Genomic DNA, 17,747 nt, shown 5'->3' on the forward strand with positions numbered 1-17,747 from the left:
GAGTTTAATATTCAATTGTAACTGGGAATGGCACATTCATACAAACACACTTTCCAAGTGCCTTTTAAGTAACACATTCTTATTTTTTAAAATTAATGATTAAGTTTGATGACTTTTCTTGTTTTGTTTTAATTACTGGAAAGACCAATTACATCAGGTTAAAAAGTCAGAAATTGAGTTTTTAAGACTTAGCCTGCGTTCTCTCTGACACCACTGCTGGTGTGCTGTGGCCATCAGCACAGTTTGCACACAATTTCAGTTTCATTCCTGCAAGAACTTGAGGAAGGACAGACAAAAACTGCAGAAACACTCAGTAAAACAAACTGAAATTCTCTAAAGGGTGACCTGAATGTCAGATGTAAACAAAGTCTCTACACTGAACAAGCGTAAATTTGTTTTCAAATGTCTTTTGGATGTATTTGTTCTTACCAAAGCAAGCAATGTTTCCATCCAGTCCTATATATTTTAAGTCATATTTGGCAGCTTCGTTCTCTATGGGCTCATTTTCAGACTTGTCATCCATGGCAAATATTTCTTTTTGCCTAAATTCTGCGTTGTCATCAAAGTTTATCTTGGCATCGAAGCAAACAACTGGAGGAGAGAATAAAACAACAGCCAGGAATTTAGAGTTTCCAGTCAGCCAGAGCTCCTGAAATACTGCAGCTCCTCCAGCAGAGAGGGGAGGCTGCTTTGGGAATTTGGGAATGATGCTGCCTCCAACAGAGGAGCAGCTGAAGTTCCAGCACTGGGTCCAGCAGGAAAGGACAGGTTCTCCATAAATCCTCTACTGAGAAAAGGCACAGCAAGATCTCCACAGCACACAGGAAGGTTTTCTGTGTTTGCTACAAACAAAGCTCCTGTATGTTATGAGGGCAGTTTTTGTCATTTGGACAGGTGGGCTGCAGCAATGACACAGGAGAGTTTACCTTGCATATTTTGAAAGATTAACAGATATAACAGGTAACAACAACCCAAAGCCATGCAGTCATTCAGAGTTGAGCAACACAAAATGCTTTCCTTAGCTATATTTTGAATTTCTGGTGTTATTAACTATACATGCATTATTTCATTAAAGAGCTGAAAAAAACCTGAAACCAAATATGTTAAAAATGACCAAAACATTACTTTTAAATAAAGAAAATTAGGAAGGAAATACAAACCTTCTCATCGATGTCAACATCCACTATTGATATAAAAACAAATTAAGAAGTTGCTAAATCTGACTACATGAAATAAAAGATACAAAGGACTGGCTAGCAGCCCCAGTATTCACATAAACACAGCAGCAACAGAAATGCCTGTAGAGTGCTATTTGCCTATTTTCTGACTCATTATTTCTATGGGTTTGCATAGGCAAATGCCTCATTAGATTAAAATGTTCTAAGCAAATGTAAGACTCTATACTTATCATATTACTATGCAAGTAATTTCCCTTGTACTATGTTCAGATTATAATTACTGACTTAAGCATAATTGATTTCTCAAGACAAACCAATCAAATCTAAGTGCCTTTAAATGCTGTGTCCACAAAAATCTAACAGTTTTTCTATCTGCTGGTGTTTTTTATTCACATTGCCATTGGGACATGCCCATGGTATCTGTGCACGTGTTCTTGAGCATTGCACACATCTGGAAGTCAATGACAATTAAGAGGACAATTTTAGTCTGGTGGAAATGTAACTCTGTTCAATATATAGTTTCTTAACTTAGGAAAAAATAGCTAAGGAAACAGCAAATAAAACATTCACACAAGTAGGAGAGTCTCAGCTGTATATCTTGATTTGCATTGGGTTTTCTTGTTTTGGTTTTTTGATGTTGATTTTTAAAAAAAAATAATATTTGACTTGTAACTGATAACAGATTAAATTAAAGCTATCAAATTTCACCTCAGTGACTGCAGTTTCAGAAAATTATTCATGAATGTGCATAATAAATCTCTTGGAAGAGTCCAGATCTTACCTGGTCAATCATCATGTGGGAATGTGCCAAAAGCAGAAATAGCTGCAGTTCCTAACATGCTTCTAATGCACTAGAGCTGCTTTAATTAATTTTTTAGCAATGAGGTAAGATATTTTTTCCTTTTCAAGCTTCAAGTTGCTTAAATTGCTAAACCCACTCAAAGCTAGAGTACAACTACAGTTTCAGAATTGTTTACTTTACACACAAACATCCTCCATGTCTCATTAATAGAAACTCATTTCTACAGAACATTCATCTTTAACAAAGGCCATGCTGTACAAAGTAGATGCAAAAACACGTATTAATATTTATCAAACCATTTTCAATATCAAAAGCACATTGTTACATGTATGATAGATTATACAAATGGGTTTTTCTTCCAAACAAATATCAAAGAATGCTCCAACACTTATATTCATGAAGTACTGTTGTTTTTGTTAACAATGTAGGATTTTTGTCATCTGCCAGTTCAACAGTTTACACTGAGAGCAAACAAAACAAAAACAAACAACAAAAAAAGGTGAAGTTTCAGGCTTCTGACCCATTGTAAACCCAGTGTTAACAAATAATTTGCTAGGATATTAAACAAGGAAATACATACAACCTGATGGAAATCCACACAAGTGATAAACACAAAACACAGCAAGAAGTAAATCCATCTTATCTATTACTTTGACAAGAATCATGGGCTTCATACAAAGACTTCTATTTTATCATTAGGAAGAGCTGCATTAAGCTACTCAAATGTTCTTCCATTTGTTTTATCTTTATTCTTCTTTAAAGACATTTCAGATGGAGAAACTTCCAGCAAAAAAAAGGAGTAAGCACAGGAAGACTCCTGTGCATTTCTGTGAGCAAGAAGCCTTTCACAGCTTGAAACCCACTCTGTTTCTGCTCCTCAGCTTCCAGGATGCAAACCACATGGGGAAAAACCTCAGAGAAAACAGCACAAAAACTCCTACCATGCCTCAGATTAAGCCCTTCTCACTAAATATGCACAGCCATTCCAGGAGAGCTAACTTGGTAACTTATCCAAATCTTTATTTCCACAGAGCCACCTCCAGCAAGGATGCAAGGTGAGTGTCACCACAGCTCTTTCCAATCTTTAAGGACCACATTTTATTTCCTCTCATTACTTTCTGTCCTCTCCCTCACTGGCCTCTTCTTGCACACCAATTTCCCCTCTTGGTACTCACAAAATAAGCCTTCAGCACCTCAGTGAAATGGAACAGTGAGGAGGTAACTGTGATCCCCCTGGATCAGCCCTCTCATATTTCAATATCCCACAGGCACCTTTAGTTCCTCTACTCTTCACCTTTGTCCAAGTTACTTGGACAAAACTACTAAATGGAAGGAAAGGTTTCAGCTGGAATACCAACTGTTATAATGAGGTGAGAGCTAATTCAGCTCCTCAGTTTTACCCTACACCTCCTCAGCCATGTGCAGGACCCTTTTTCTTCCCAAAGGATGTGGCCAAGTGTCTGTTTCAGCTGAAATTTGTCCTGTGCTCTAGTAGACTGCAGAGTCATGCGCTTTAAAATTTTAATTATCCCTATGAATGCAAACATAAAAGAACAAGTTTCTTTGCACACAATCTCAGTAATTCTAGCAGCATCAACGCACACACACACACAAAAAAACCCCAAAAAACCTCAGCAAAACAAAATAAAGAAAACCCCAACTTTGAACACAAGCAGAAGAGCAGATAATGTTCCTGTCTCTCACCAAGCAGAACATGTAGAAGACAATACTTCCAGTATTTGGATGAAACAACAAAAGGTATTGAAATATAAAATCTGCCAAGGGAATATTTATGAATATTGTTTAAATTACATTACAAAATGAAATTAATGCAAAGCTGCTGCTACATCCCTCTATGCAATTTAATTTATAGTTTGCATAAATAAAGAATTATAATGCATTCATTTGTTTCCTTCAATTTCTTACCTTGCCCTTCTGGAGTTTCACCAAAGGGATTGACTTCAACCTGAGTGGCATCAATTTTCAAGAAAAGATTATACAGCTTCTTAATTTGATCTGCTGCCTAAATGTGATCAAATGATTTACAATTACCACACAGAAAAACAAAAGTTCATGTTTTCAAGGCAAAGGTAGACCATTATTGACTATTTTTAAAGTATTACATTGCACAGTAACTCTAGATAATTACTGCTTTTATTTCTGTTTTCTTAACCATATTCACATAGTGTCTTACACTGTTATAATGCATATCACTGTTATGATACTGTGTAAGATTTACTAAATGTGCATTTAAAGACTACAAGAACGGGAGATTTTGTACAAAATAGACAGTGCAATTACTATGAAAAGTTTAATTTGGGAAGTGACTGAAGGCACCAACATAATGAAATGTTCTCTGGTACACCAAGATCTGAGTTGCATTCATATTAATCAGTCTAAAGTCAGAAAACACCAAGTAGTTTGTGCACACTGATGACTTCAGAAAAAATATCTATTTCTCCTTCCTACATCAGTCTGAAAATTTTTTCTTGAAGAACTCACATCTGAAGCATGCTTGTTTACTCATGACAAGATACTCTTGCTCGTTCCCTATTACTCCATGGCTAATTCCATGGCTGAAAATATCACCACTGACTACTAATTTCCAAGTCTTTTGTTCTTTTAATATTTTTCCACTAATAGAACTACTTAAAAACAGCAACATGAATGTGTATTAAAAAATCCCTTCAGTTCATTACACACTGTGAACCTATTAGCTGAAATAAGTTTGCAGATGAAGTGCACTAATAAAGAACCACTCAATTTTTTCCCTCTCATTACTGATCAGCTAACTGAAGTACACAACCCAAAAATCCTTGGGACCTCTCCTGATAAGTGAAATGAATTAGAACAAAGAAAGCATATGTCAGCTTTCCCCTATGAGGTCAGTCATGAAAAAGAAAACATTACAAGTGGAAAGACTCAACCCCAATCCCAGTTCTGCCCAGGGAGGTTGTGAAGTCCCCATTCCTGGAGGTGTTCCAGGCTAGGCTGGATGGGGCTTTGAGTGACCTGATCTAGGGGAAGGTGCCTCTGCCCAGGGCAGGGTGGTTGAAACTGGATGTTCTTTAAGGTCCCTTCCAACCTAAATTAATCTGTGATTCTGTGATAAAATTCTTTAAAGAGTCACAGCTGGGAAGCAGCACAAATTCCTCAGGAAGCCTGCCCTCCTCAAGAGTTATCAAAGCATTCTCAGTGGGTTTGACCTTAAAAAGCCCATCAGCTGTAAATGTGCAGCAGCTTCCTTGGCACCAACCCTGACAAAGCACCCCAAGAGCACAGGGGGGAGCTCTCAGCAGTGACACTGGGGAGGCAGCCCCACCATGACCCCCACGCTGGCTCTGGGCCACCTGGAAAGCTGCTGCTGCCACAGGGCTCTGCTGCAATGGCACCAGAACACCAGAATCACTGCACTTTTATTAAAGGCTGCTCCATCTTTCAGCACCTCTCTGAATCAGGCAGCTTAATGTCAATGCCTCCCTTTCTCAGGGTCTATAAGAACTGAGCCTCTTCAAGCAGAAAATCCCAGCCTAGAACTAGAGAATGTATAAGTAAATACCAGGATTTGTCTGGATAAAAAGTGCGTCCCTGTGCTTCAGTAAATTCCTTTTAGTTGACTACATGAGGGAAGAAATGCATTCCTGCAGCATTATTTAAATGTGTTGTTTAAAAGTCCATACATATTTGCTGTTAATTATTAAGTACCAGAACTCTTCAAGGGTTGAAAAGTTCTACATAATCATTCCTCCTCATTATATATACAGCTAAATCTTCAAATGTGTGTTAATCAACTTAATCATTATGCATTTGTTAATTGCATGTTAGGATAGAAAAGAATTAAAACCGCTGAATTAAAAATAAAGGAGTTCTACAAAAATGAGTTTCATACTTCAGAAAAAAACCAGCACAGCTTAAATGAGCTTTCTTCTCTTCTCTCCAAAATGATGCACAAAGGCAAATATATATATATATTCAAAATATATATACATATAGAAAAGAGATACTGAAAATACAATACGCTGTCAGCCTTTTGTTTTTGAGTTGAAGAATAAAAAAATTTTAAAAGGTTCCAATCACACAGCCAGATACACTTTTATTTCTCCTTATTTTTAGGGCCAATTTTCAAAACCATCTCTACCCAGAGCAGTCACAGAGCTCCAGTGGGATTCCAGTGGAAACAAAGGAATCCCACATGGTGGAACAGCATGTTGCCATCAACTCCTTCAAGACAAGGGACTCACACTTTAAAACCAGAAGGAGCTTATTCAAAATGCTAAAGCCTAATGACAATTACATAGTGCAATTTAGTATTTAGAATGTCAAAATGATGCTGATTTAATGGACACTTGGCCTTTCCAAGTGGCCTTTCCTATTGGAAAACATTCAACATAGAGCTGGGCTAAGAAGCCCTCAGCCTAAAGCCAGGGAGTGGAGTCAAGTTACCTGCTGCTGCAAAGGTCCTTGGAATCCCAAATTTTTTGCCATCTGCAATGCCTGATGATCCTTTATGCCTTCAAAAATATCTATTTCCTCCTGCAACAGTAACATGGATGAATATAACTAAATATTCAATCAGAATGGAGGGTTATAGCTTCAAAAGGAAAACACTTAGTGTACATGTGCAAATTAGTAATTAAAGCCTGGCTGTTTGCCAAGGCTCCCCGAGACTGAGGCTATAGCAGCTGCCTATAGGGGATGTTATAATTACCACACTGACTATGAAACAGTCCTTCCAAAAAATATATAACTCTTCAGGGTGGCATGCTGACAAGAGAATGTGACACCAGTTTTCACTTTTAATTACTGTACAGATGGCATTGATGAATATTTAGTCTGTTAATTTTTATGACATATTCTGGAATATTTTCAAGGCAATGAGTGTCACTGCCCAGTAACACTGTGAAGTTTATATGATTTTTAAGTGCACATTAAATATTTTTACAATTTTTTGAATAATTATACTTGATAGTATCAATTATTTTCTCAGCTGAATAGCTTGTCTACTCATTATCTTGCCACAGTAACTTAAAAAATACTTCAGTGTAGTCATCATTAAGAAAGCAATTACAACAGTTGTATTTCAGATGCAAAAGTCTTGCAGGTACAAAAAAATAATTAACAACTCTGTCAATTAGAGAAAAACAGCCACAGAAACAATAAGTATATTGGCACCAATCCACCTGAGAAAAAACAGTGTACTTTCCTGAAAGTGAAACTCACTCATAAAACATTTCAGATATGAAGTTTAACATATCACATAACAGCCAGATTTAAGATCTTTTTCTAATTGAAAAATTCTAGTAAAATCAGATGTTAAATGTGCTTCATGTACTAGATGACAGGCATGATCCTGTATTTGATGAAACATTATTTTATGGTTCTTCCTGTCTCCTTTTTACAGGTAAGAAGGAAAAATGGGAGGAGAAAGGGGGAAAAATATTCTTTTGAATAACTGTCTGGGAAAAACGTTATTGCAGAACATTACTCCAATACCTTAAAGATAAGTTCTGGGCTAGTTACTGCAACTTCTTCTATGTCCACACCACCTTGTGGACTGCCAACCATGACAGGTCCATTGCAGGCTCTGTCCATCAGAATTGCAAAGTATGTTTCCCTGGAAATATCCAGTGCTTCTGCAACCATCACCTAAAAATGCAGAGAGGGAAGAAAAGAAAGCATTAGTGCTTCTGACTGGTCCTTCTGCTTTGCCTTAGAACGCAGCAGTTTGATACTTGCTACCCTGAAGAGAAGCATTGGCTTCACTGCTTTTACTGCAGTACTCCAACCCTGTGACCTTGTTCCCAAGAAATGATCTCTCCTTAAGTAAGAGACTCCTCTAATGCTGCTCTTTTCACTGGGGCATTCAGTGAGGAATATAAACCAGGAACACCTCAGTGTTGGGGTTTTTTCCTGCTGCTGCTCTGTCCACACTGCAGACCTCTATATTACCTTTTAATCCCAATAATTTGGGATAATTCTTGATTCTCAGGCCAGTAATTCTTGTCTCCAGAAAGACTTGAGTCCCAAAGGACTTGGTGTGCAGATCACACAGACAGAAGGACTGGAATGTTGGCTTTTGGCTGCATCTCACCAGCAGTGCTGTTCCTCACCAGAAAATCCCCGGGCTTAATTTCTCTCCCTTATTCTGACCAAAGGCCACCCAACCCTTACAATCTCTGCACTGAATTCCTGTCCAGCCCAGGTATTTCCTAACAAAAGGGTTTCACAGGTAATTCTGCCATCCAGCTTTTTACTTTCAATTTAGAGAGTTGAGCAGATGTGTGTCCTTCAGATACTGGCACAATCTAGAAACACAGATATTTGTTTTTCTATTTATTACTATAAGCTACAGAGCCATTTTGTACCAGTATCTGACAGACACCACAGCACAAACAGAAAGATGATTCAAATCCCATGTTTGGAATCTACAAGCACCACAGTAAAAGTGTCAAAAATTGGCCATATAAAATCTTTGCTACAATTTCTTGCCCCCCTCCCCAAAACAAGACAAGGTCCTTTCCATTTTAGTATTACAATAACTGTACCTCCCTCCTCACCTGAACTGTTTTTGCAATAGATTAACAACAGCTGTCAAAGCAATTTCAGAGACTCAGTAGTTTTACACTTGCAAAGGACTCACAAAACTGTTTCACTATAAGAATACTAAATTTCCCAAAAATATTCTTAATTTCAGGAAGAAAATCTGCACATGATCATTAATACTTGTTTCCTGTGATCATAACAGATGCCACAAAGTTGCAAAGGCTGTAGTTCTGCTCTGCACTACAGTTTTGTTTTTCAATCTGAAAGTGAAGCAGCCACCTCTGCAATTTAATTAGAATTACATTCTTCCTTAAGAGAGCTACTAATTCCCATCTTTCAATGGGAGTGGTAGAAATCAGGAAAATCACTTCTCAAATATTAATATAATTAAGAAGCATTAGGTGGCAACATCTTTCTGACACAGTCTGTTTTGAAGTGACAGTTTTGAACAATGACTGCAGACAATGATCATCACTGAATATAACACAAGGAGAAATTCATTCTCTCAGTCAGCAGATCCAAGAGGCATTTTTGTACCCGCAGCCCTAAAACTCTGCCTACCTGGCACAAGGTGCTCCATCAAATGAGTATTTCTGGGTTTTCATAGTTCAAGACTATAAACAAGAAAGATGCACTATACTTTCACCCAAGTCACATTTCTGACAGTCTGTTCCAGAGAACATAAGAAAGAATGCAGGGACTTTCTGCCAGGCAGTAGGTATTAGAGAAGGGGGGCAAAAAATGTAAGAAACAAGAAATCAAATAAAGCCATCGGTGCTCAGAATTGAAGGAAAGATGAAATTTCTTTATGGTGTTTTTGACTTGGAAGAAACTCGCTTTACAGTAATTTTGTTTCCTTCTACTTTTACCTCACTTTATTCACACAACATAGGGGGATGTAAAGGAATAGTTCAAATAAACAACTGTTCAAAAGGAAAGTAAAGAAAGCAGGGTGAAGGAGAGAACCAAGAATGCAGAAAACTACTGTACTACTTAAAAGCATCTGCCTATTTTAGTCTACTACAGAGGGATGCTAAAAGACAACTTCAGAGACATAGCTTGGCTACCTGCCAAGCTTTGTCATATTAACAAGGAAGGGTACAGAAAGCATCTTTGATTTGCTACTATTTTTACCTGCATCCATGTTTTCACCTTCTTACATATCCTGCATCAATGTATCTGAAAAACGTGAGTCAGTTGCTTTAGACATAAGTCAGATAAAACCAACTGGTCCTACTGGATCATGTCAGAGATGTTCAGTTTCCACAGAGCTCAGGGTCAGGGCCAGACTTAGGATGGAATACACTCAACAAGTTTTGAGGAATACATTTGCAGGCACAGCAGGTGGAACTGACATTATTAAATCAGGTATTTTCAACTGAGACTTCCAGCCTGAGTGATTGTCCTCACTGTTGCTAATTAACAATGTCAACATCATCAGATACTTCTCTGTCTTAATTCACAAACCTACTGAGAGTCTACTTTGCAGTAGGCAACCTTAGAGCAAAAATTGTCAGATTGTGAAATATCTCTAATTCCTCCCAACAAAATAACTTTCCTTCACCATCCTTCCCATTTGATGCAGAGCAAAGCCAAGGAAATTGGTGTTCCAGGTCTTTAAATATCATTTAAGTTTACCTATCACTCACACAACAGAACTAATGCAAACACATTGATGAACAGTTAAGAACAGTGAAATTGAATCTACAGACTGTTGACTCTTCTCACATTTTGTCTGTTTTGCTTTTGATAAAGAATATGACACATCATTATCTGTTTACCATATCATATTTATATTTAAAATGTCCTGGGGAAAAATCACTTTTCATTTAAACTTTGTGACAACTTCAAGCTTTCCTTCTCTGTAACAAATCTTTACCTAAAAGTTTAAGTCACACATCTAATGTCATGAGGGTAACTGTAACAGCTTTTCTTAAACAGAATCAAATATGCAAAATGTTCATTCTGTTATTGCTTGGAGAGAAAAACACAGGTAGTGAATTCTCAGGTTGTCATGATAAGAGAAGACTGTCATCACAGATAGCCAGGCTCTCCAAATTCCAAATGCCATAAGAGGATTTTATGTAAACTCAAAAAACAGGTTCCAAGTTATAAGGGAATTGAAGAGATTGCTATTAATTTGAGAAACATCAATCTGAACAGGCACAAACACACTTTAAATTCTGCAGCAGGTGCACAAGCTGAGAAAGAAAGCCAAAACCATCATTTTCTGTTTCATAATTATTCTAATTGTAGAAAATTTCTACCTTTTATAACTTCCTTACAAATAGATGTAAAAGGTACATGATTTCCACTCCCTGACTTGACACTAGCTCATTTATTGCCTCACAGAAAGTAACATAATAAATATTTTCCTTCTGAAAAATGCTTATTACCTATTTTTTTAAACCACTCAAACTTTCCAGAACATTGAAAAGTTTAAAAAGCCCAAATCCTTTTCTTCCTGAAATGCAATTTTCCTTAAGTACATGTAGAACACAAACTCTTCCACACATGCAGAGAGAAAGTACGTGCCTTGAAATAGAAAAATGTCAGTGATTTGTTCTCACCTTCCCCACTGCCCTTAGCAAGCCCAAAAGCCTGCCCAGCATTTTCAGTGCATTACATTCCCACTGCATTAAATGGTATCTCAGACTTAGCTAAATGTACATGTTTAATAATATTACTGTAGTTTGCCCCTTGATTAAAATGTCAGTGTTTGATTTTGTAGTCCTGACACCACAAACGTGAGTGCCTCAGCTCCTCTAACTACCTTTAATATCCTAATGTGAGCTAACTTTGTAAATGAGAAATTCTTTTAAAACAGACATAATTCTGCTGGGAGACAGTATTTTGATAAAGTAGTGCATAATTTTAAACATGTTTTCTTCACTATCTAATAAGCATAACATTGGATAAACTGAATTAATTTAAAGCAGGGTGTATGCTCTTAGCATTAATTACTAAGAACCAAGAACTCAATGCCAAAAAAATATAAAACATAGTAGTTAAAAAGCCAACTCTGTAATCAGGATGAAAGTCTATGAGCAAATCATCAGCTTCTCCCAGTGAAAAGCATCACATTGTTATCATGGATCAGCATTAAAATACCAGTTTCCCTGGAACTCTACAGCAAAGGAAAAATTCACAGTCTCTCAAGGCTGTGCACAATCCTGTACCACCAAAATAAATATCTGAAGCTCAGTAGTGCAAACTTCACCTTAAACTTCATCCCTGCCCCAGCTGCTTGGTCTTGCCCACTGTTCATTCACACAAACATGTGGAGGGGGAGAAAGGAACCACAGGTTAAATATTCTATAGCTACATGGCACAAAAGTCATCCTAATATAAATCTTTTGAATAATCCATGTCAAAACCCCCCCAACACCCATGCCCTTCTTCCATTTCTATCAATTCCAAAGAAAATTAGAAGTTTCTGTTCCATAACTGAATCTGTCAATGATGAACAGGCTTGCACTTTGACAAAAAAGTAGAATTTTTGTATGGATTCAAGGCAGGCCAACGAGGGCAAAAGAATAAAAACAAGGAACTTCTAAAGGAAAGCTGCTTTTACAATACTAATTATCCCAAGCAGAGTGCCTTAATATGGAAAAGGTACATCCCATCTTATATCCTTAGTATTAACAGGATCTCTGACAGACATGCCTTGATGGTAATACTGAGTCTCCTATTTTAATATATGGTATTGTTTTTTAAGAACAGCTCTCAGGAGTGGATGGAAATCTGCTCTCCTTGCTCCCCAAGAGAAGAATTGCCTGAACCCCTTCCTCCACCCTCATTAGACAGGATCTTTCTAGACAGGTGTTCCTTCCCCTTCTATGCTAATACACCAAGCTGTTCACAGGATATTAAATGTGAACTGCAGCTCCTTCAGCTCATGCCAAATTATTTCCTGGCATCAGACTGAGTGTGGCTCTTGACTACTTACCTGTATGAGGATTCTTGCTCAGTCAAACAAAGCAAGAGATAACAACAGATACAGCAGATAGACAATTGCCAGGATTTCCTGACTCAAAGAATTTTACTAATTTGAAGGAGACTCTTGCTGAATCTTTGCTTCCCTTATTTAGGCCAATACAGAGCAAATAATTTATGTTGAAGTGAATCCTGGTGCCTTGCAGAAAGCACCATCATTAGAAAATGAATTCCCACGGTTATCTGGTACCTCAACCACTCCCATGAACATATTTTAGTCTGTATCTGCAACAAGTAGAAAAAATCTACTGTTCAGACACTTTTTCAATTGAGAAAAAATCTCATGCAAACCTTTCAATACTTAAAGAGGGGCATACAATAAAGATGGGGACAAAATTCTTAGTAGGGTCTGTTGCAGTAAGTCAAGGTGGTTCTAAACTAAAGAAGACAGATTTTGACTACACATAAGAAAGAATTTTTTTACAATGAGGGTGGTGAGGCACTGGCACAGGTTGCCCAGAGCAGGGCGGATGCCCCATCCCTGGAAACATTTAAGGCCAGGCTGGATGGGGCTCTGAACAGCCTGATCTGGCTGAAGATGCCCCTGCTCATTGCAGGGGGTAGGACTGAAGGAATTTTAAATATTCCTTTCAACTCAAACCATTCTGTGATTCATCTGTCGCTCTGTTTAGACTTGCACAGACCTGAGGGTGACTAAGTACAATAATATTATTACTAAAGGGAACCATGTATGTACTGTTTCTGGAAGTAGAATGTCAATAAGCATGTACAGCTAATGCTATAGTGCAGCTGTATCATCATTTAATATGTATTTTTTGAAAGATAAGCCTATGACAAAGGATTTCTTTCAATATTCATTGAGAAAACAATTTATTTTTCCATCAGTGGGTATGGCAAAATTGATGAACAAAATATATACATGAACTGAAGAAGTAACATTATCTTTTTTTTTTTTAATCAATTAAGTGTAATCAATCAGGAATTGGAAAAGGATTGAAAAAAAATCTGTGTTGTACATCCCAGCTTATTAATGCAAAATTGCAGCTGAACATAGTTTTCAACTTTCAAGAGGCCAAAATCTTACCTTTTTAACTGTCACACCATCCTTTGGAGTTTGCTTGGTTGACAGATTGTACCCAATCATCTGTTTAGCAAGCTGTTCAACAGTCTTAGGGCTACAAACAAAGCAAAAATGTTAGTTTACTGAAAAATATTAAAAGAAACAGTCCATAGCTACTGTAAACAGTCTAAATATTATACAAGAAGCAATTTATTTATTGGTTTTTTTTTCAACTGAAAATACTTACTCTTTAGTTAGATGAACTCCTCCTTTCAATCCACTATTGAAAATACCTTTCCCTCTCCCTCCAGCCAGAATCTGTGCCTTCAGAACAATTTCCTTTGCCTCTGTAAAAGAAAAACACATTGCAATTCTGTGGTTTGTCAATTATTGAGCTTGTTAGTATGAGATCAAAAAGCATTTCCAGATTGGACTCTTAAACCAACAAGAAGTTGTTTATAACTAGTGAGCAATAAAAGAAGAGTAAATTCATCACTTCTATAAAGCAACCTTGCCAAAAAAGAATTGCTCAAGGAATTTAAGGGATACACAGTTTATCAGAGGGATAAAGAAGTCATTGTTGAGATCAGAACCAAGCTGTTAATGCTTCATGGCCTGCACAACAAACCACACACACAGCCAGCCCAGCTCCATGGCTCACACACGGCACGGTTTTTAAACATAAATCAGATCATATTTTGTCTTGAATACACAACAAAACAATGCTCATCAAGGGAAATAAATTCCATTCCTTGCTCTGAACACGGGGAAGGAAATGCATGGATGTGGTTCTTAAAGAAGAAATCCCAATGTCCAAAGGGCAGGTGAGTGCAGAGCAGAGGCAGGAGCTGTGAAATGAAACATTTCATCTGTCTGTGAGGCATCACCTGGATCTCTGGCAATTTGAGTGTCACAGTCTCAGTAACACAAAAGAGCAGCAAAACAGTGACAAAAGCAATTGCACCATATCCTACATTCCAAACAAAAGCAATCCTTACATCCTTACAGAGTCAAACAGGGGGGAAAAAGGGAAAACAACCAACCAAACCAAATCATCACTCATCATCCCTGCAGCTCCAGATCACAGCAAATTCTTGAACCATGAACACCTCCCAGGTGCCTTTAAGATGTTTAATAACACCAACCACTGCCACTTTGCACATTCATCATAATAGTGCTGGCTGCTTTGCAAAATCCTAATATGACCAGATCACTAAGTGTGTCTGGAATTGTTACACTCTCCTGCAGTCTGTGGAAATCTCTGATTTCAGTGGTGTTTGGATTAGGTCACACCTCGGACAATAATATTTTATCTAAGTACCAAGAAAACATGAGTATTTGTTGTTAAATTGACAAATTTACTGTTTAATTGGCACAGAGGATACAGATACTTTCCATCAAACACATACAGGCTTTCTAGGCTGTAAAAACACTTTAAAGATTATTAAATATAAGTTTAGAGGTGCAGCAATTTTTGGTGCAGGCAAGCTCTGACACAGCATCATTTCAAAGTGCCTGTATAATAAATTTCAGCAGCTACAAAAAAAAAGTTGAACCTTAGAATAGGATAAATATTATGAAACAAATATTCTATTTAACACAGTTATTGTACTTTAACACAGTAGTAGTTACTATTATTATTATTAATAATACTTATTTTTAACACAGATACTGTACAAAGAAATGCTTAATTTCTAAGCTTCTGGAGGCTAAAATTTCTCCACATGTTTATCCATTCAGTAAAATTTGACATATATCACTCTGAACTTTAAAAGCATTCTCCTTGAAAATATTTCATGCATTCCAATATATTCATGTTCTGGGCTCCCTATTACTCATGCCCACTGCAGGGCAGATAACAAGGAAATTTAAATGCAACAAAAAGTTTTATCTAAAATGTTTCGTAAGCACACAAATTAAGATGAATTAAAACTATAAATCACTTTTCAACCTGCAGAAGCAAACTCTAAAAATCACAGTAGCTGCTGTGATAAAGAATCTAATATGGTATTGTTAAGAGATGCTGTAAGCATTTAATGAAATCAATTTTAGCTTCCAGCCATCCTGAAAATGTGAGCTTTGATTGTCAGTGATGGCTGGTATCAGTTCTGGGAGTGATCATCACCCTCATTCCCAACCACCACCTTCCATGAACACCAATTATCTCCACTGGGCTCCAACAAATGAAGCTAGAGAAAGGAATTAATGTGTACATTTTTATAATCCACCAGAGAACTATCAAGGCAATAGAGTAGCTTCAGAAAAACAACTATCAAACCCATAAACAACAGACACAAAAGTGAGCACAGCCATGTAAAGATTAGACCTGAAGGACTAATCAATGCAGCAGCTCAGCAGAGCACAGTACAGCAGGTTCTTCATGCCCTGCAGGAAACCAACAGGAAGCAATTTAATTCCATAATTATTTGCCCAAACTCTCTAAAATTAAATAAACCATCTAGATCTCATTTTACAGTAACTGGGCTTGATCATTCAGTATTTACCAAGTTGATTCACTACTTAATGTCACCAACTTATTTAAAGAGTTGATTTCTAGAAATGCCCACACAAAGTTTTTGTTTGTTACTGCCTGAATTCCCAAATTATGTTATGAAAGACTGTGCCAAAACAAAAACGTGGGGTTAGCTAGAATATTTGAAGTAATTCACCTTCACCTCCAGGTTTAAGGAAAAAAAATTATAAAAAACATACCTTAAGTCAGTATGAAACCCATTAAAACCAGAAAGGTGTAACTAATTTCTATTAATAGCCTTCCAAACTGTTCTAGTAACACTGGAAAAAAATGTTTAAGCAGAATTCTATAGTTACACATAAAGTATTTGAAGAAAACTTCTCACAAACAACATGCCTGTACACCCCCTTAAAGTACCTTACAACATTTTCAACAGCATTAAGGCTTCAACCAACTTCTGTGTAGGGCCACTGACTGACCAGCCTGGTGCAAATTAAAACACAAAAACAAACACAAAAACTCCAAAGAAAACCAAATAACAAACCAGCCTGCTTCTTAAGTGTGCATATGTGGGTTTTTAGTCACAGATTTATAATTTTTTTTATCATTAGAAACAATACAAATACCCGACAGCTTTGAAGTGTCACTAATTTAGCAACAAATAGCTGCAAACTGCTCCATGCAGATTAATGACACATTGCTGGTAACAGCATGTGTTCTTCACTAATTATAACCTGAATACATTAATATCTCAGACTGAGCAGCTATCTTATTTGCCTTTTTTACATTATTCTATGGAAAAAAATGAGAGGTGCAAGTGTGGTGTTAGAGATGGGTTTAAGGGCTGGACTGGGCAGTATTGGGTTAAATGGGTGGATTTGGTGATCTTAGCATCATTTCCAAGCAAAGTGATTCCATGATTTCTAAAGAATCCTTTAAAAAAAATGGAACCAAAATACAGCTGGTCCCCAAGTCAAATGCCAATAAATAAGCAAGACCTTGACTCCTCAGAATAATACTCAGAATTCAAAATTTGAGAACTGGGTCTGGCTCTATGTATCTAAAAAATTTTAACCACAGGAAAATAGCCTTGAGTACTTATTTTTCTATAATAAATTCAGACGTTTCAGCAGGGCAAAATAGAACACTGAGGGACAAAGAGCCTCTACATGGCATCCAACAAAACCTCTCCTTCCCTCAGCCAGCACTGTGAATACAAACAGCAGTGATACTCCTTGCAATTGGAATAAGCTCAGTGCTGTAATGAAAGCCTATTTAAAATCAATAAAATCAGTCCTGCTTTTGGGAGCTATGATTACTCTGGTCCACTGGTACTGCTTGCAGCAAAAATGAACAGCTTGTTCTCAGCCCACTGCTGTGTATATTTAACTACTGAATTCTTGATCATGAAACAATATAGTGAGAAGCAGAGTTCTGCTGGTTATATGCTATGCTAATTTATTACCTGTGAACAACTTTCCATTATTATTGATACGACTGTGTGGCTGCAAATTAGGCATGTTAACAATTACATTAAAATGTGCTGTAGCTTATCAAAAATAAACTGCTGTAAAGAACACGAGATGTATGGGAACAGCTCCCCTGCTCATGAACAAAAGGCTTTCTAGCAGAGGGAACTCAGGACTGCTTTGACAAGACCTCCCACACTACAGAATTAGAGCTTGGGACAAAGGGAGGAGGTCTCACATGAATTCCTAATCAAATTTCTGTCTC

At 37.2% G+C, this 17,747-nt stretch overlaps 1 protein-coding gene across 1 annotated transcript in view; it reads right to left on the reverse strand.

Moving 5' to 3' along the window:
- SUCLG2 (succinate-CoA ligase GDP-forming subunit beta) overlaps window positions 1-17,747 on the reverse strand; it is a 107,180-nt gene that overhangs the window by 46,189 nt on the left and 43,244 nt on the right. The window contains exons 3-8 of the mRNA XM_036391243.2: window positions 13,788-13,887; window positions 13,565-13,655; window positions 7,474-7,626; window positions 6,424-6,513; window positions 3,907-4,003; window positions 430-591 (exon numbers count right to left, since the gene is read on the reverse strand). Coding sequence (XP_036247136.1) covers window positions 430-591; window positions 3,907-4,003; window positions 6,424-6,513; window positions 7,474-7,626; window positions 13,565-13,655; window positions 13,788-13,887 — 693 coding nt within the window. The remainder of the gene's footprint in view (window positions 1-429; window positions 592-3,906; window positions 4,004-6,423; window positions 6,514-7,473; window positions 7,627-13,564; window positions 13,656-13,787; window positions 13,888-17,747) is intronic.

The sequence above is a fragment of the Molothrus ater genome, chromosome 11 (genome assembly GCF_012460135.2).
Source record: "Molothrus ater isolate BHLD 08-10-18 breed brown headed cowbird chromosome 11, BPBGC_Mater_1.1, whole genome shotgun sequence".
NCBI classification, from domain to species: Eukaryota; Metazoa; Chordata; class Aves; order Passeriformes; family Icteridae; genus Molothrus; species Molothrus ater.